Here is a 20,866-nt window from a genome sequence, read left to right on the forward strand (position 1 = left end):
GGCTGGTGGCAGAGCTGGGGGCCGCTGCAGGGCGCACACAAGATTATTCACTGCTGACAAAGCACCAGGAGCCATCAGACGTGCTTCACTGCTGCGTTTGGTACTCCTGCAGTCTGCTGCCACAGCTCTTGGCTACATTTAGAAGGTTTGATTGTCCTCCTGCATGGGAGCAGGAGCCTGGGCTGCTCATTTCTCAGGCCCAGCACAGGCAGCGGGGTCTGCCAGGCCTGGCTGCCATCCCCACCCAGCTCATCTCTCCTCAAAGTCACAGGTGCTGCTGCTTCAGCAGCTGCCAAGCACACAGACACTCCAAAACACTCTCTAAAAACAATGGTGCCACCACAAAAAGCCTGTTAATGGTACCAAATGCTCCTTCTAAGCCACATGGATTGCAGTACCCCAGTGGAAGGAGGGGTATCTCTAAAAGCCCACCCGCAGGGTCTGAAACAAAGGTAAGCAAGAGAGAGACAGGCTATCAGCAACAAGGAGCAATAGACATGAAATTCCAGGATGTGCTTTGAAACAGCAGCCACAGCAGGAGCACTCCTTTGATGCTAAAGCATATCAGCCCAAAGAATAAAAGGGAAACTCGGTTCAGTCTCTCCTCCACATGTAAGCAATAACAAGCTGCTTCAAAGGGAGCTCTGCTGCAGCAGCTGCTGTGCCAGCAGGGCCGGGAGAGCAGCTGGGTACACAGGGACATGCCCAGCCTCAGAGGGTGCTGGCAGCAATGCTGCCTGCACCAGCCTGTGGGAGTCCAGGGCTTCCCTCTGGCTGCCCTGGGACCCTGGCAGGGGTCAGGAACCCCCCTGGACAGAGCCCCCAGAGACACTGTCTGTCATCTCTGGCCATGGAAAAGAGTTTTCAGTCTTACAGGGTGAATTACCAGCTCTGAGTGTTTGATATAAGTAACAATTAAGTGTGGCATGGGTGCAAAAGTAAAATTTTACGATTCTAGATTAGGGGTCCAAAAGGGGACAAGATGGAGGAAATTGGGTGTGTCTTGTCCTTTTTCTCCTCCTTCATGCCCTCCATGTCTCACTGTGGTGTTGGCATTTTTCTGTTGGTTCAGGCTGGGGACACACTGTCCAACATAGGTGACAGATATTGGCACGTTATTGTAAATCCAGCCCAGGGAGTTTCTGGTATTTAATGTTTGTAACATCCCACTGAGGGCAGAGCCCCACACGCTGCCCTGCAGGACAGAGCTGCGGCAGGGCAGCAGAACATGTTAGAGATAAACAGAATAAACAGCCTTGAAACCAGCACAGACCAATTATGGCTCCTTCTTTGGCAGGGGGCTGAGAGACAGAGACTTTCTACAATCAGAATCATCAATACCACAGATTCTGACACCAGCCCTGCTCACTCAGGAGGGCAGGGAGCTGGGGAGACAGCACCACTCTCTGTACACCCAAGAGAGGGACCTGAGCTGGTGCAGGAAGCCTGATGAAATCCCCTCTGCTAGTTTCATGCTCCAAAATATCATCTCCATGTTTCCCGTGATGGCTGAGAATACTGCTTTGATTTGGAGGAGCTCTTCTCAATGCAACAAAATATTTTTAACAGCTGGCAAGCCACTTGTGTGGCTCTGAAGAATCCAATACTCTGGGAAAAATCCCACTAATAATGAAAGAAAGTATTCAAGACCTCAGCAAGCAATACATATGGCACCAAAGAGGCAGAAAAGCCCTGGAAGATTTGGTACTGGAGAGATGCCATCACAGCTGGGAAAATGCCTTTCACAGAAAGATGATCAGAATTGACACAAGTGTTCCTGTCCCACAAGGGAAATATATTAGGGCTGTTAAATCAGTGCATGCCTTGGTCTCAGGTGACCTCCCACACCTTTCAAGATGACAAGAACATGATTTTCAATATGAGAAATAAGGTGGAGGAGCCATTTCTTGTCCTCCTGTCCAAGAACCCTTCTAACCCCTTTATCTTTACTTTTCCCACATTCACTAAACTCTCCACATCACTTTCAGTCCTGTCATTTAGCTCAGTTTGTAAGACAAAGATAAATAAACAGCTTTCTTTAGTTTCAAAGTAATGTTGTGCCATACATTCTGAAACTAAATTGAAATTCCCTGTCTCTCTACAGTGTTTTGTGTATTGCTGAGGGCCCTCCTTGTTACTTGTGGTTGCTGCTTCTTTGGGACTGCTGGGGCTGGGAATGATTGCCTTTCCCTCAGTGGTTATTGCAAAATGACAAAAAATATCCTTGGCTTCCTTTTCCCACTCTTCACCTGAATACTGATTAGGTGTATCACTAGTCTTTGTCAAAAATCACCACACTTGGATTACAAATCTTCAAGTCTCACTCACATTCAGCTGAAAGCTGCTCAATTTCCCCCCATGTGCAGGTGAGTAATTTAGGAAAATGTTTATATCAGTTTTGCTATAATAATGTCAGGCCAACTGTTAGCACCCATCATGAATCCAAGGCAAAACCTGAATTATTTGAGTAATTAGATATAAATTCCTTCAAGGCTGCTAGTTAAAATAAATAGATAATAGATAAAACTACTAGTACCTGTGTCTTTGATCAAGTTCCCAAGTCTTTGCTACATTGGGAAGTTAAAAATAAGACCTTGGGCGGGGAGGGGTGGGGGGGTGGGAAGGTGATCAGGGAGAGAAGAAAATGATCTGAAAACTAGAGCAAGAAGGCTGCTTTCCTAACCAGGCATAATTTATCTTCAGCTTGACAGAAAGCACCCCCACCCAAAGTCTCTGGCTGGCTGGATTCATCACCTCTACAGATATCTTCCTATATAGTTTCTTTCCATAGTTATTTTAGTTGCTTTTCAGACTAATTTTTATGCTCCTGAAGCCTTCTTAAGACTTCACTGCTTGTATCTTGAATGGCCTATTCTAGAGTACTTAACAGGAAAATTCCATTTTTCTCCTTTACCTACCCCAAATATCCCAGGGGTATGCCACACATGAATGATATTTCTTATTACCTTCCTATTCCAGACAGAACAGTTTACACGTTAACTTCCAAACTGACTCTCATTTTGGTAATCTTGCCCAATATTTCTTTTTTTTTCAGAGCACAAATCAACCACCTGTACCCTCCACCATGCATGGCTTTGGGATTTTGCATTGTCTAGTATTTTTACTTTTCTTCAGAAATCTCCAATCCTTTCTTCTAGATTATATTTTTAAAACTGTATTTAAATTGTTTCTTAGGTTTTATAATGATGGATAAACTGATCATAAACTACCAGACTTCTGCACTCTCTGCTTTTATCCACAAGTGTCGTGCAAATACTTATGCATTTGTAATACAAAATAGCAATTATTTTGAATTTCACTGTAAGTTTAATCTAAGGAAACTCTCCCAGCAAAATACAGCAAAAACACCAGGGCAGATCATGCAGAGGTAGTGTCAGGGACCTCTGACACCTTTCTTAATGAGCAGCCCCAGCATTAGTAGAAAGACCACATCCAGCTCTTGCTAATCAGTTGCTGAAGTAATGATGGCTTCAATCACCCTGATGAAGTTGATGACAATGATTAAGCTGGCTACTTAAAATGTCTTCTTGATTAAAGTGATATTTAATCCATAAATCATGAATTTCACTCCTGTTTGGCTTCATGATGCATCTTTCATGAAACTCAGGTGAGAAGTTTTTCTCTCTGGTGACAAACTCCTTTGAGTTCTCCCCATTTAATTTCACAGAAATGGATTGAAGGAGGCTTTGGCCACCTAAGAAATCAGGTGTTAGAGAATCAGCAAGTGTTCAGCTAACACTTCGTCCTGCACACAACAGCAGTCCAACATTTTATACTTCTAAACACAAGAAAGAGAAATTCAGCCTTTGACATTGTGAATTTTGGACCCTAGGCAGTCTCAGACTTCAAACAGACAGTAAATGATAACCTTATTTTTCCACCATCTTCAACTAGATAAAATAAAGTATTTCTAGCACACAAAAGAAATCTAACAAATGCTAATTGGGAACACTTGATTCCCCTTCTCAAACATGCATGCAATTACCTCAGTATAATCTAGGGGAAAAAATGAATACTGTTATGTTAGAGTATCCACAGCTATCACTTTGATAGTGCTGATTGAAATTCTCTCTGTGCACTGTTATTATTTCCCAGTATTAGTAAGAAATCAGTAGAAGCAGTATATTCCATCAGAATAGTGCTAAACTGAAAGGTTTCCAAGTAAAACTGGGGTTGTAATTACTTCAGGTCACTGTGGCCATATAAAACCAGTAACTTACTAAGGAAAGGAATTAATAGTCCAGTACAGTAATATAATTAGCCATAGCTTTCTATGAAAGGTTAATCCATTTAATTCATGGAGAGAAAAAGCTCTATGCTAGAGAATTTAAACTATATTGGCTTAATCAACTAGGTAGGAAAAAAAAGTTCATTTGATGTGAAACCAGAAGTTACGTATCTATGCTTTGCTACATTTACAGTAAAAATTATCATCAATAAAGTTATAAATGCTGTTCAATTCAAATTAAGAAATCTTCCAGGGCAAGGCATACCCTAAAGAGTTTGGGTCAAGAAGCTGTTAGAGCCAATGGTAAAATACAGACTGTTAAGAGAAACAGTCAAAAAGCATCAGATTTCCTGAAGACTTGGCCAAACCTACAACTATCTTTTATTTTAAAGAAACAAAATCCTGAATAGTTGTCATATCTGTTTTTCCTGGTATAAATCCCAACCTATACTAGCAGCTCTATTATTAGAAATACAGCAGCAACCTATCAATCATGACATTGAAAAATAACTAGAGCATGAGATGCCATAGGAGAAGCCCTGAGAAGGGCAACTTTCAACTTCACATAGGACACCAAAGGAAAAGCAGGGGACATGCTGCAGCTGTAGGCATTTGTTTTTTCTGTTGGGGGGAAGCCATATTTTCTCTATTCCCATCAGCCCAGTCCATTGCACTGGAACATGCTCTGAAATAAGGGGAAGAAGCTGTTACCAGAGAGAGATGCAGAGTGCAGCATGACAGGCACGTGTACACCTGCAGTACCCAGTCTGATGGGAGAATCAGCACCACCCCAGGCTACAGAAACTAGCTTTGAGTTAGTTCCTAAAATTCAGTCCCTGTAGCCTTCTCTGGCCTGACTTCAGGAGAAAAAAAACACCAAGTAAAATAAATAACCAAATTTCTCAAACTAAACAGCCTCTTTTTTTTGCCTCCTCTAGTTTTTTTGATTCCTGAAAAATAAATCAGCTCTGCTGAAAAACAACATATTTCCATTGGATTATTCACTTTACTTTATCCATCATTCCTAGTCCAATCCACCTGTCAGTCTGAAGAGTTAAGGAGGTACAGCTGTGAGTCAAGAATACCCAGGCACCACTAATCACAGCCTCCACCTGCAAATAATCCCTCTGGTTTTGCTCTCAGGTGACTATGCTGAGTAAAAATTTATATTTGGAGCCACCTGTTTTTCTGGTAGAAAATTATCAAGAAGTCTTATTCTCAGAGTAGATTCTCCCACCTAGTTCTGCAACCAGCTCCCCTTTACTCACATGGAACTGTCCACCTGGCTTATACTCATCTGGATATGCAGAAGGTTCACAGATTTTATCCTCCAAGTCCTTGGCACATGGCTACCCCAAAATATGTCTTCATTTTAAGTGAGACCCACCCTTTCCCCAGGCCTTGCCTTCCTTCAATTCCTCTGCTGCCCACTGCCAGAGCCTCCCACAATGTCAGCCTCCTCTTTGCATCTCAGCAAATCTTATTGTAACAATGCTTGTGAGTAACACAGATAAAACCACAGAGGACAAAACCAGGATTTTGTGAGTGGTTGTTCTTTTGCTGCCTGCCCAACTCTAATTTCATCTCTCACTGTACTGAAGGAGTAAAAGTAAAGAGAAACAAGCTCTTTGACTTAAGGTTAAAAAGCATTGAGAACCTCTAGATGCAAGTGCACTATTTTAAGGAGTAATTAATTGGTAGGAAACACTTTTTGGGGGGTAACAGTGCTACACCTGAGACAAATTAGCTTCACCATCGTCTTTGCTTCAGCTGTGCTGGAGCAGAAACATTTTGCAAGCAAGCACTTCACTGTGACCTCCCTTATGCAAGTCTTGGTAAAAAAGATACTTACAGTAAGACTTGTTATTTCTATATTCCTATAAGCATTTAGCTAGTAAACAATTACAGAGCTTTACATTAAATTAAGTAGACATAATTTTAACTGTAGCTTGAGAGGTACATGTAGGCATTTTTAACAGCTTGCCATGGATAGGTAAAGAGTACAAATTAAAAATATTTAAGTGATTTGAGGAAAGTTTTTGCTCTGCAGGTGACTGCCTAAGCAAAGTGGCTTTAGTTTTCAGGGTACAGATTATCCCAAGGCATTGCTGATGCTGTGTGATACCTGCTGCAGCCTTGCTTCAGAAAGAACTCACAATTAATGTGTCTTTGGCAAAGGGCATACCATAGGAACATGAAATTTTAAATCAGTATCAAACATGACTCTTAACAGGAATTTTACTATTTTCTCTCATAATTCTTATTTGTTATATTTTAAGTTGAACCCTTGAAAGATCACAGAGTTCCTCTGCATGTAGTCTATTTTCTGGGATGGTTGGAAAATAGGCAGTGCCTATCTAAATAAGCTTCAGATTTTTGCATTCTGGAAAGGAGCAAATAAAAACCTTACTCTTGTGTTTAGGAGAAATCTAAGGAGATTTTCTCTTACCAAATCTTACCAAATCTTACCAAAATTAGATTTTCAAAACAAGCAACCATAGCTCTAAATGGCATAAATACCTGAATCCCTACTCAGTCTAATAAACTAAGTTACTACACCATAGAACAAATAAAATACCTACTCCAGGAAATATTCAGGACAACCCAAAGGGAAGAAACCAAACAAACCCAGATGCCTTAAAAAAAAATAAAAATCACATTTAGGAAAAAAAGCCTCCTACCACAACCATACCTCCAGAGCTGCCTCCTCCCAGCAGGACCAGACCCTTCTGGTGCAGGCACACCAGGAGATGAAACCTGAAAGGTGGGGAGACAAAGGGTGTCCTCAGTGGTTACAGCTGGGACTGAAACCAGGTGAGCAGCTCAACCCAACACAGGTGTGGGCTGCCCGTGGCTGGGAGCCTTATCTGGGCAGCATTATACAACCACCCAAATCTGCCCAGGGCCCCAAGCAAGGAAAACCTTAAACCAGGGGACTTCAGCATCAAACTCACCCAAGTGCCTGTGTCCCAAGGGTATGAGGTGCCTGAAGAGCAGGTTTGAAAGTAAAACTCCTTTTTTTTTCCTGTTTTGTAACATCAGTGTGTTCAAAAGCACTTGGACTAACACTGCTCAAGTAAGGCAGGTTGCAAGCAAAAATCATGCAGAAGCAGAAGCCGAGTATCAGATGCAGAGAGCTATTCTGAACCACACAGAAAAAGGAAAAGCCAACAGAAAAAGGCCAAGTGCAACATGAACTTGAGGAGGTGCAAGACAGCATCCAGGAGTAATGGAGGAGCTGAACTGAGCTGAGTGGAGCTTGGGAGCACCCACAGCCCTGCACCCTCCTTCCCTTGCCTGGGTTCAGGGTGCTCAGCACACTGTGGGCAGAGCTGATGGTATCAGGGACCCACAAAAGCTCGGGACATTGCCAAGGGGGGGCCTGGCATCACTAGAGACACATTTTGGAAGCACTTGAGCAGAAAGGCTCCTTGGGGTTTGGATGATGAATAAGCTCATCATGGAGTGGTTCAGCACACACTTCAGGGGATGTGTTCAAAAACATGACCCTGGGCACAAAGGGAAGGCAGGGACATCCATGCCAAGCAGCACGTGAGGCAGTGAGGAGGGGTGGGCTCTGTACCCACTGTGGCAGCCCCTGGCTTGTGGTGGGTGTGTGACACTGCAATTCTGCCCCATCCCCTTGGCTGCTGCTGAGACACCTTCACGGTGTTCAGGTAAGAAATAATTTTGAAAAGAACCTGTTTTTTGGTTTTTTTTTTGGTTTTTTTTTTTTTTTTTTGGTTTTTTTTTTTGGGGTGGGGGGTGCGGGCTCCAGAATGAATTATGTTACTGTTTCTGCCTCTCTTCTGGCTTGATCTTGCTGGTAAATGTGTTGTTTTGGCTAGTTTAGCCTTTCTACCTGGTTCTTTTAGCCCAAAGCTGACAGGGTTGCAGGAAAGACTGGAAGGACTGCCTTTAGCAGCAGAAGGCTTGGGTTTTTCAGGTGGGGGCCTCTCTGTGTGCTGAGATGTCAGAGATCCCTGTACCTTGTTGTCTCCAACCCCACTGATCCTCCCACCAGTGAGGATGCATGGAGAGAGCTGGCATCTTCAGATGGGTCTGTCTCAACCCTCTTTGTGGCCCTGAGAACAAATGAAGCCTCTGCTTTGAGTGAGAGATGGCTGGAGACAGCAGGAACACACCACTTGAGCAGGGGGAAAGGACTGAATTGAGGAACACCATAAAACTCATTTGTGGCACTAAATAGAAAATGACACTGTTCAGCTTGACATATGGTAAACCAGCCTGGGTGCAGGGAGTATAAAAACGAGTCAAAATACAGATTGATTCTGAAATAAGTTCTTTTTTTATCCTTTAGAACCATGGACAGGAATGTACAGCTCCATAAAAATGGAGGCCAAACATATCGAACCAAAACATTTCCTGGGATTCTGCGTGACAGTTTTTCTAAGGATATTTCCTTTCAACCACACTCGGTCTAAAAGCGGCTTCCATTTGCAGTTAAAGTAATCGTGGTACACATCGCACACTCCTTGAAACACAATCTTTGTCATAGGCACTATGATTATTTTTCTTCTCTTTTTATTTGTTTTTACTGGTGAAAAAAAGAAACACAGGTGAAAATGAACACCTTTTTTTCCCCCTACTTCAATGTGTTTAGACTATGTGATTAAGTGGAAATTTTCTCCAGCTATTTAGATGAATAAACTTTAACTTGGAGCATTCATTTCCGTGATCTAAAAGAAAGTTTGTGTATGAAGCTTTACAAATATATATATATATATATATACTCTGAAGTCCCAAATCCAACTTAAGTGTTTATCAGTGATTTTATTGACAACAAAATCCATTTTGTTGAAATCAAATAATTGTCTTATTTCAGTGAATGGTTCAAGACTTTCGGCTGCAAAAACTTTTCACAAGACTTGCCTTAGCATTGAGAACATTGATTTTATGTTCACATTAGGTGCTGTTTCAGGCATATCTACAGATTAGTTTTAAGGTAAACATAATTTTGTGTGATATAGAAAAGATCTAGTGACAAAGGAAAGAATGAAATCAGGTATAACTCTACAATAGGAGTTCATCTATTTAAATGAAGCCTGATTGACTCTACTTGCTAAGTGCTAAGTAAAAAATCTGAAATATTGGATTTGTGACCATTAAGATTAGTACTGGGAACCAATCATTCCACTTTTATTTCTAGACATCTTAATGTCCTTGTTGACTAAATAGGGAGGACTGAAAAACTATTTAACCAGTAAATCAGGCACATGATTTGCAAAGGCAATTCTTCCCTTGCAGTTATTCCAACTATCCCAGCTGGATATTCACAGTGAACAAACCACGTTTCCATCACCTCTGTTCCATTTTTAAGTGCTTTTAGTGTAGGGATTTGCTCCAGGCCTCATCAGCAGCCTGTGAGCGAGGAGCGCAGGGCTCTGCCTGGCCTCTCTAATTGAGGAAGACAGGCAATGTGCTGGTGCCCAGATCCTGCCCACAGGGATGGAAAGTTGCCCATGAGCTACAGCACCTTCCTAGAGCACAGCCGCTCCCACAGTGATGGGTTCTCTTTGCTCTCTGAAGCCATCTAGAGACAGCTTTAAATTCATGGAAATGCAAAGCTACTCCACTACTTACCAGAGAAACTGAAATGAAAATCACAACTTTGTTGCCAGTCTCTGTGAAGTTATACAGGAATTTATTTAAGCGATAGTGATTTCCAGGGTGTTTTTCCAAGTTGCCCAAAACCTAGGGATGGTTTTTAACTTTTAGCATCAGAGGCCTGCCCTACTGTAAACCCTGTTCCCTGCCCAAAGAGGGGTCTGAGCCTGTGGGATGCTTTCTCACCCCCCAGAGCACTGCCTGCAAGGCTTCAGGAAGGGCTGGTTTGTCCTGCTTGCCAGAAGGTGATGTAGGACTTGGTGCAGCCCCCTTGCCACAGAAACATCCACCAGACAAATGAAACTGAGATGGAAGTTAGGGAGAGTGGCAAATGCTGTCCTGAGCATTCTGAAAGTTTGCCCAAGATATTGCAAACCATAAACAATTTAAAACAGTTTATATATGTCACAGCCTGCAAATAAGGCTGACCAAACCATACAGAGTAATTTTAGCACCACCTGTCTGTGCAAATGCTAATGGAATCAGCTGAAGAAATTTTTGGTAATTAGCCCTCACTGATGCCGCTGTCTCTTCTGCACAGAGGACAAGAGTACATCTCTTGCCTTAGCTTTGCATAATGTTTTAGATGTTTTCAGGAATAAGAGCTGTTGGAAGGAAGAGGGCTTCTTGGGAAGAAAGACAGATTGGATAAGAAAGCACATGGACAAACCATGTTCAGAATAACCCCACTCCCCACAGGCAGCTCAGAAATTTAGAGCTGGTCTCCTGACCTGCTTTGGGGATAAAAATACCATTGTTATCTGAAGTGAAAATGCAGACAAGCTGAATTTGCCTTCACTCTTCTCTGTATAACATCCAGAGAAGCAGCATGGAAATTATATTTAAGAGATAGCTTTGTTAAATAAAATTGATAATGTGAACAATCAGCCTGATTGCGCCAAGATCTGAATGAATCCAATTGCTGCAGAACGAGCATGGAGAGTTTTGCTTGTACTGTTTGTCCCCTGTGAGGATGGGAGGCACTGGCACAGGCTGCCCAGGGATGCTGAGGCCACCCATCCTGGGAACTTTTCAAGCTCAGGTTGGATGGGGTTGGAGTAACCTGATCTATTTTAAAGTGTCCCTTCCCATGGAAAGGGGGATGGAAATAGGTATCTTTAAAGGTCTCTTCCAAACCAAGCTATTCTATGGTACATACACGATTTTGGGCTGCAAGAGCCAGCTCTGATCTGTAGAATTGGAGTCAGAACTGCAGCTGAGACCATAAATCTGGCAAAGACAGAGCAGCAATGACAATTTTAAGACTTTGGAGGCAGCTTCACCTCTGCAATAATCAAGGGGAATATACAATGAAGTTAAAAAAAAATGAGGTTAGTTGGAATCAAACTGCTTTAGCAATTTTCTGAAGTTACCCTGATGGGCAGAGACATTTCTGCTTAAATTGCCCCAGCTCAGGTGGTGGGAACTAATGAATTAGGTCAAACCATGGGCCACAGGCTCAGAAATTGTAAATCAGCACTGCTGCTGACACTCCATATAACCTGGCAATACCTGGGAGAATCCAGCCCATCAATTTTTAGCTCATATTATTTCATTTTGATTTAATGAGAGGAGCCTTCACAGAAGTCAGTGCTGACACCTGCCTTTTGGCACAGTCACTGGTGGAGGAGCTCAGACACCCTGTGGGTCACCTTTGGAAAGAAGCAGAGGTTAGCACTGTACAGGCAGACCTGGGGTTTATTTCAGGCTGCTCAGCTGCTGAGCCACCACAGATATCCTCCTTTGGGAGCCTTCACATTAACTTGCTTGCAGTGAAACAGCTGCACTTGTGCAACACTAGAGTCTGACCTGGAAGTTTTATGTAGTCCAAATATCTTATTTACCTTTACAACCTAAAGTTAGCGTTTATGCATACAGAAATATCCAGCTTTTTGTGGGCAACTTGAAAGAACTAACTTGAACATAGCATAATTCAAGTTGGAAGGTCATCTAGTCCAACACCCCTGCAACAAGCTGGGACATCTTTAACAAGATCAAGAGAAACATAAAACACAGATCTTAGCCATCCCCTACTATCAGTATGTAAATATAGATATTTGTAATGTAGGTTTCCAACATCTGATTTAAAAAAAAAATAGTTAATGCAATACATGCATTTGTAATGGTTTTTAAAAATTACAGAAAAAAAAATCACTTTTTTCTTTGGAAGTCTCTGCTTCTTAAATTCAACACTTCAAAGGATTGCAGAATTTAGAAATCCCTAACTTACAAACAAACTAGTGGTGATGACCAGAATTTCAGTGAAACAAGAATGATCTGAGAAAGAAACAAAAGGTAAATTTCTCAGATTATGTGGATCTGGCCCGACATAAATTCCATCCCTCCTTTTTCCAGTCATGGAAAAAACTGTGCCACAGTCAGGAGAAGCTCCCTGTCTGTTCTCCAGCTGTCCCGAGTGTGTCTTGCTGGGGTGGTGAGAGTGGTGATGCTTGTACCACCTGCTGTCTGCCCCATCAAGAGCAGTGTAAGTCTAAGCTATTCCTAGAACACTGAAATTCAGCAGACTGCTCCATTCTTAATAGCAATTGGTTGATTTTTGATTAAAAAAAAAATCCATCAAGTATTCAAGTCCTTCTTCTTTTCTTTTTGGATATTCATTTATTCTTTCCTGGAAGAGATCAGAGATAATCTAAAGCAAGACGGTTTAACTTGAGTCAGAAAGCCAAAGTGAAGCCTGTACTGTGTTTCTGTCCTGCTTCTGCTGAGGTATGCAATGTATAGGAGTCAATCTCATGCTATGAAAGAATCATCTTAATGTAAGCAAGGGAATCTCCAAGCCTGGATTTCCTGAGAAAATACATATGACATAAACCAGCCTCACTAAGTCTTCTTCCTGTCTCTGATGCATCTTGATAACCTTTAACTACTACTGTGTATTTCAGAGAAGGCAAAGAAGTATTGTTCATTTTAGAATATAAAATATTAGTAGCATTATTTGTATATTCTCTTATATTCCTCTCTTATTATTTGCATTTTTTTGTTTCCAAATATTTACACAACTGGGAGCTCTTGTTCCATATTCCTTGAAGGAATGGCAGGAAAGTGTCTTGCAGCACAGGCTGCATAAATCCTTCTTCAAGGAAGAGCTTTCCCATCAGGTCAAACCAAAGCAGACAAACGTTAAGTGCATTAAATTGTTTAAGGCCTTGAATTTATTCAGGGTCCCAGATGTCAGGCTGATACTTTTGATTCTGAGGGCAAGGTAAAACTGAATGTGAATGAAGAAGCTGAATGGTTACAAATTGGGTGAATTCAGTTAGACCAAAGCAGGCATGGACAGCACAGAAGTGGCTCTTGCAACACAAGAAATAAGGACAGGGACACATCAGTGCCCAGTCACTACAGTAATGTGGTACACACCACAAGGTCCCCTCAAGGAAAGCAAAACTATAAACTGCATGTAGGTCTCCTGATGGTGTGAAGATAATATATTATTAAAATCTATGGTACATATTCAGGATTTCCATGCTGCTGGCATACATTATATCCTATAATTTATTTACATACTTCAGTCATCAATAACTCTTCTGCATTATAGCTATAAAATATTTTGCTTCTTATATTACAAAAAAATGAAGTAGAATTATAGGTGGTCTTGCTACTTTTATTACTTATCCGGGAAAACTTGCATAAGAACAGCCTTGTGGGGTATTAGAAAAATCACTCCTTGTTTACAGGCGTGTTGATCAAAGAGGAAACTGCTAAATCTTTTCAATCAAAGAAGAGTCAGTGCAGGCCATCAGTGAGGTTTGAGCACTCTGTCTCTGAAGCACTGGAAACAGTGCTCTAATAATACAGACCCAAAACATAATTAGATTTGTTCCAAGGGACAAGGCAAGCAGGAAAAAACTGGAAATTTCTGCCCCTTTTCCTTTAATCAAACACTCCCACTGTGGTCAATAATGTGGTCAGTAATAAAGTCAGATAATTTACCTTTCCTAGCAAGTAAACCTTTCAACAGGTAAAGAACTGTACTGGTTTTTACTATTAAGATGAAAGCACTCTCATCTCCTGCAGCAGATACTGGATGACTATTAACTCCTGCACTGTGGCTTTTCTAGATCTGGGCTATAGTGATGACTTTCCACTCTCTCTAATACATTCTGTATTTCTTGCAAGAGACTACCAATTCCCGTGGCACAATCCTCTGATTGCCATGGAATAAAAATGAAAAAACAACCCACCAAACCAAACACAGGCCCCCTATATTAGTCATTTTACTGCTGTTGTAGCTTTTTGATTTCTATATCATGTTTGAACTTTGCTATGGAAAATACAGAAATCCTGTCTGATTTCATAATTTGGAAGTGCCAAGTCTAAACCTGAAAACTGGGTGTCAGTTGTTTTCCTGTAAGCAGACATCAAAACAAAGGAAGCATAATCTTGCTGTGAATTCAGCAATAATGCAGTACAAAACCAAAAAAAGTTTGCATCACTTTATATTTTCAGCAAGATAAATAACTGTATTATTCTATGAACAATTTAAAAATAAAATTAGATAAAATCTTGATATCTTTGAGGAAATCCATCATTACAACTTTTGGACCACAAAAGAGGAGACTTTATGACTATGTGTCAGACAATACATATAATGGGTTCATTGACCTGTTTGGCTGCTGAAATAAAATTAAAAAAATAAATAAATCACAAAATGCTGAAAAATCTATACTAAATATTTGCTTCTTCCCAATCTCCTTGAAGATAAACATTTTAAATTCATGGCAAGGTAAGAAATCACTTTATAAACTCATTGTTTTCCTAAGGGGTAAAGAATTTACTGGGAAATTCCATTTTTATTGAAAGGCAATTGATATTAATACCACTTTAACACAGTTTTTATTCCAGGTCTGCTCCTTCAAGCTTCAAATTTATTTTCTGCAGGTAGGACTCTTTCAGAGTTCTTCTTTGGTATTAATTTTCAGAATTTCTTATAAGAGTAAGAAATGTTCAAGTAATGTCCAAAATGAGACAACAGGAACCTGGGGATAAACTGGGAAAAGGAATCCAGATTTTTTTCCCTACTTCCATGAGAAGTAGGTGTGAATTAACTGTTAACTTTTCAATTTGGGAGCATATTGAGCACATGCTTGGTTATAAGCACATGACATCAGCTCATTGTTTTTTTCAAAATTTAAACTTGAAGGATGCTGCTGAGTGGCTTTGGGATCAGCCCCACGTTCGCTGCTGCTGAGCCTGGCCAGGGACACAGCCTGTGCCAGATGGAGCTGACAGCCCAACCCAGTCACCCAGCCAAGGAGCTGAGAGGGCTCACACTCTGCTGGGATGCTCAAAGGCAAAATAAATCCGTGTAGCAGTGCTGATATCACATGGGAGACTACTAAACTTTGTGGCACTACGCTGGCATCAAGCAGCACGGATCTGGGATGTGATCCTCCATTAACACACACTGTCATTGCTGCACTGAACACACCAGCTGTGAGCATGGCCAGGTACCAAAGGCATTCTGAAGGGCACCACAGAACTGTTTGTTGATCTAAACATGTGCCTGGAAAAATTACAACATTCCAGCTTTGGGCCTAGGGATACTGAAGAGGTTTTCAATGATAAACACTGCAAATGTGCCCATACTTACCCACATCTCCTATTTCAAATGTTGGGATTGTTCTACTGGTTTTTAATTTTTTTAGGGTTATTTTGGATTGTTTATGAAGAAATTCTAAACAGAAGTAAATTTTTTAAAAAGATCAGGATATATACCTCTCACAATTCTCCATGGCATTGTGCTGGAGACACAGGCTTTCTCTCTGCTCAGTTCAGAGAAAGTTCAATTTATTTAGTCAGCTGCTCTCCCAGTTTGTTTGAATGCAATGCTATGTGTGTAAATTTTCACACCAGATTACACCTGGAACTTCATAGGTCAGATAAAATTTTTAATTATGATCCACATAAACGACTGAGTTCAGAGCCTCTTCTAGGGGGATTACAGACTGTCTCCAAGGCTGGGGACAGATGTACTTTAGGAATGAATTGCATTTCTCAATGACTTGCATCCCTTCCAATCCACGAGTTCAGTGGGACCAGAAGCAAAGTAAAATTTGGCCTACCATGTTGGCTGTTTGAGTGTGACTTTCAAATGGATGCTTTACACAATTAATTGTCAGACCTCAGAGAAAATGTTGCCCCATTCACTGTAAAACAGGAAGGTCCACAGAGGAAAACAGTTGCATTAGAAAACCACACAAACAACATTAAGGCTACCTAGTTGGATGTTTTCAACCCTTTTTGTTTTCCTCTGCAAACAATGACAGTTTCAGTAAGATCTGAAGTGATGCTCTGAACAAATAATACACTAGTCTGTCATTGGTTAATATTAACGTCTCTCTATTCAAACATGCTGAGAACTGAATAGAACAGTTAACATATAACAGTCACACATCCTTTGCCGAGTACAAGATCGTATCTCTAACATGAACCAAAGACATCCTCACCATTTCAGATCTTCAGCTATCATTCAGTAAAACATTTCATTTTCTTAAATACATTGCTCGTCTCCTCTTTCTGGGTCTCTTGGGGTGCTGCATGAACACATTCTCTCCCTAAAGGCATGGACTATGATATGGTTTTTTCTTCAACTGAAATCTTGCTGTGTGTTCCCATTATGTTTCCAGAGATGAATTTGAGGAGCTTGTGGGAGGGAACACCTTGCATCTGAATTGAAAAGATTGAATTTTTAAGCACCATTTTAGGTTGGATTCTGCACTGCATTGCAGAAAGACCATCCCGAAGAAAGTAATGGAGAACAATTAATTAATTGTGATCACTGTTTGAAAATTGTTGAACCAGAGCTTTATATAGCACCCGGTTTTCATATAATATGAAAATTCAGGTATGTCCACAGGGCTTATGGGCAGAGGCTCATGACCTCCCTTTGCTCATGTTCTGAGGTGGGGGGATGCAGAGATTGTTGACAGAAAAGTCCAATGGCTGTAGGGGTGCAAAGCTGAGCCCCACCAAACACACCCTGCCTTTCAGAGGGTTTATCTGGTGTGGCTCAGGGCCATGCCCACCACAGCCAGCTTGGCTCACACACAGTGAGACTGTGCCCAGCCACCACATGTGGCAGGAAAATGTCAGGGTGAGCCCAAACCCCACAGGGATCCCCCCTCACTGCTACAACAAAGCCTTGTCTTTGCAGAAGGGAGTCTGAACACCTCATGCTCCATCCTGGGGCATAAAACAATACCTTGCCCTCAAATACATTTCTGTTGAAAACACACAGCAAAGATTGCAGCCGTAGAAAATTCTGTAAACAGGACACTTTCATCAACTTTATCTTTAAAAGTACCCCCAAAACCACAAAAGCAACCCAAAATAAGACTTGCTGAATGAAGACGGTCAAAAATAATTTTTTTTACTGCCTTAACAAAAAAAGAAAATGACATACATCTTCAGCATTTTTTTTCCAAATTTACTTGACAGAGGTTAAGATATTGCTTTATTCTGACTCAACATACAACAGCACTGCAGGATTGATTGTGCTATTTTGGGAAGTCTTGAGACTTGTGAACTAGAAAGTCTGGGTCACATCAATAAATCTAACAATTATTTTGCTTCAAAGGAATATTTTAATACATTCTGTATATACCCTATTTTTTTTAACCAATGTCCTGGCACTAACCAGGGAAGGCTATTTAGCAATTATTTACTATAGTTGCTTTTTTCCCCCCGAGAATAGGCAGATATTTTAACACTAATAAACCCAATTGGCACTTTTTTTCACAATTTATGAGGGGAAGAGGGACTCAAAAGAAAGCAAATGGAAAAAGGGCTTATAATGTGATTGGGATACGGCAACCAGGGAATGACACATTCTCTCTAAGGCCTTGGTCCCCTGTAGGGAGCTACTTGGTGGAAAACATCTGCTCTTAGAAAGCTCCATTAGAGTCAGACCTCTGCATGCCTGTGGGTCTGCCCATACTGAACCATCTGCAGGGTTGAAGCTTTAAAGTTCACAAGCCTAAGCCATAATTAATTAAAGTTACTGGAGAACTGGATGCAGGAACAAATTAGGCAGTATGGACACTTATTGGCTGGATTTTGATCATACTGGATCTCCCTGACTCTTCTCTGAACAAGCCATAATAAAAAATAAGTTAAAAAAAATATACGCACACAGAGAATTGCTCCTTGAGAGCTTACAAATGCTTTTAAAGTGTGAAAGTTTAGAAATGTTGAGGGGTGCTAACGAACAACAGAGTTTATGTTTCCACTTAAAAAAACCCAAACCAGAAACCAAAAACAAACCTGTTGTAGTACACACTTATGCATTTTTTCTTTCTGCCTCACTCTCCACCAAGGCAGCTCTGACAGGCAAAGCTCAGAAGATGGAGTAGCTGTGGACTCACTGAATCTCTGTAGAGTCCAATCCTGCTCCCACTCTTGGCCAATCCCAAAGCTCATAAATAATTCCATTGACTTTCTTGGGATGACTGACACATTGAATTAAGGTTGAGAGTTAAGCATCTGCTCAATTCAGGGACATTGTCATCATTCCACAGCAGGTACCAGAACTCAGAACTAGGTGTCTGGGTGCCTGTTTTTGAGGTGTGAACCTGGAATCAAGAGCAGAGGGGGAGAGGGCACTGGATCTGTGTTGAGCTTACAGGACATGTTCTCCAGGGTCTGAATCCCTTCCCAGCAGCTCCCTGCAGTGCTGCCCTGAAACCAGAAATGCATCTAAGGACGGTACTTGGCCTTTACTGAAAAAGAGATGCATAGCCTAAGCCTTCAGACAGCCAAACAGGACCACGGAAAAATCCTCTGTAACTGGAACTGTGTAATCCTGCCTAGAAAGCATCTAAAAGCACGCTTCATCCCTTCTGGAACTTTTTCCCTTAAAAAAATATTTTGTTAAAAAACACTATGATATGAGGGCGATTGACTATTTGGTTTCTTCTAAGTAGATGCTCTTAAATTAATGCATATAAATAATTTGTATTTAACTTCCTCCCTTCCTGTTTAGCAAAGCATCGAACGCACCTCTCGCTTCCCCTCCCACAGCCCCCACACGGAGTCACTTGGTCAATACCGAGTCTCTCTGCGTTTCACTTTTCAGGCTGAACTGTGCCTCTGGCTCTGCCTTGGCCGTGGGGCTCATGGGCAGGAAGGCCGTGTTCTCGCCCGCGCCGCTCCCCGCCTCCGCGCTCTCCAAGTCCTCCGACCGCCGCGCGTCCGTCAGGATCCGGATCTGCTCCTGCACAGTTTCTAGCAATACTTTCACTTCGTGTTGTTCTGCTATTAGACAATTACTGACTGGGGAACTCACATTGACAAGTTCAGCAGAATAGGAGTTTTTGCACCATTTGATGCCTGTTACTTCAGGAACATTTTGCATTTGCATGCAGGCTTCGTCCAAGCCCACAGATGGGATGATGGGAACGGAGTTGGCCCTTGACGAGGAATAGCTGACCAAGTCCTTCTGATCCACGTTATTAAAATATGGGGTTGTCTCTCTTGAAGGCAGTTGCATATTTATTGAAGGATTCTGAGGAGTTTTTAAACCACTGGACGAATACCTGGAAAGAGTAAAAAAGAGTTTTTGCTGTGGATCAGGTGGTCAGAGCAACCAGCAGCAGGGACACTGTGTGAGAGTCAGTGAACTGTGCTGAAGAGATACACACCATTTTCTCCCGAAATAGAGGAGCACTTGGCTGTGGTGGGGCCCTGGGGAAAACGACAGGCTCTGGAGACTGGTTTTGAGTCTCAAATCTGCCAGTGGCAAAGCACTGCTTTTCTCTCTGTCTTATTTGACCCACCAATAAATGAGAATAATGGAAATTTCTTTTTAAAACATTTCAGAAGTTATAATGTATTATTAATTTTCTTTGAAATAAATTTCAAATTCTATTCCTACATTTCTGATCAGGGAAACGGATTGATACTTTCTTCAGTGTCAAAACTCTCAGTGTCAAATGGTTGTTTTAGGAAAACACTTTAAAAAAGTGCAGATAAAAAGAACATTAAACACTCATGGCTGTGTAGTCGTTATTTACATAGGAATGATTGTCTGTACTCTCCTTCTGCACAAGCAGAGCATCAAAGTGCAGAATATCACTGAAAAAAGATTGTTTTTCTATAGCCCATACTCATAATGTTGGCCTGATTTGGTGTATTAGATTTTCTCTGGAAATAGTGATAATATGTAGGACTTGTTCTCTTGATACTGTAATACTGTTAAAAAAAATCCTTTTTCCTCCACTAACACATATAATATGATATGATTTTATTGATTGTGTGGAACTTAGTGAATTTGTATCAACATTTCCATTTAGTTTCAAAGACAAACTCTGTTTTGTTTACAAGAAATACTTAAAAAAACCAGAAATGGTAAGTATAATAAGTATAAAATAAACAATGACAAAAAAAGGAAAATATGTTTCCCATCTGAAATTAGTACTTCTAGAAATATGGTGCTCTAGGAGTTACTCTATTGCCAGTCATGGTTGCTAAGGACCACAGACATCACCTCAGTACCAGAACATAATTTATTTATAATCAGCTTATCACTATTTAATAAGGCAAGGTAATGGTGAATCTAATATGCTTTATCAATGGATGAGGAGAGCAACACTTAGATCTGGTGTGGAAGCAGGTGCTCTGACTTAAAGGGTATTATTCCAAAAGCTCCTTAAGCCTGCGTTACTTCACTAGGAATATCCTTCTACTCATATGTGCCTCCTGCTTTTTGGGATGAGCAGAAAGAGAGTTAAGGAAGAGAAACTGAATCGCATGAAACTGCTGCAGTCCAGTATTGGCACAAACAGTAATTAACGGGAAAGGCTTCCTCTGGCCCCATGCTCCTGGCCAGGTGTCAGACAGGAGGGAGCAGGAGACAACCTCAGGCTCATTTCCAGCAGAGTGCCACTGACCTGTAATTAACTCGTGTGTGGTGGCACTGAGCTTGCACAACTGCTGCACACATCCCCCTGCCCACGTGGAGCTGGCACA

At 41.3% G+C, this 20,866-nt stretch overlaps 1 protein-coding gene across 2 annotated transcripts in view; it reads right to left on the minus strand.

The window, feature by feature from the left end:
- Positions 1–6,941: 6,941 nt before the first annotated feature.
- Positions 6,942–20,866, minus strand: part of NRG3 (neuregulin 3) — a 348,278-nt gene continuing 334,353 nt past the window's right edge. Inside the window, exons 9-10 of one of the 2 annotated variants that reach the window (XM_021537205.2) lie at positions 18,899–19,434; positions 6,942–7,006 (exon numbers count right to left, since the gene is read on the minus strand). In XM_021537205.2, the coding sequence (XP_021392880.1) occupies positions 18,933–19,434 (502 nt within the window). In that variant the 3' untranslated portion in view covers positions 6,942–7,006; positions 18,899–18,932. Of the gene's footprint in view, positions 7,007–8,539; positions 19,435–20,866 lie in introns of those variants that run through there. The other variant, XM_021537204.3, reaches the window with a different exon arrangement.

The sequence above is a fragment of the Lonchura striata genome, chromosome 7 (genome assembly GCF_046129695.1).
Source record: "Lonchura striata isolate bLonStr1 chromosome 7, bLonStr1.mat, whole genome shotgun sequence".
Taxonomy (NCBI): domain Eukaryota; kingdom Metazoa; phylum Chordata; class Aves; order Passeriformes; family Estrildidae; genus Lonchura; species Lonchura striata.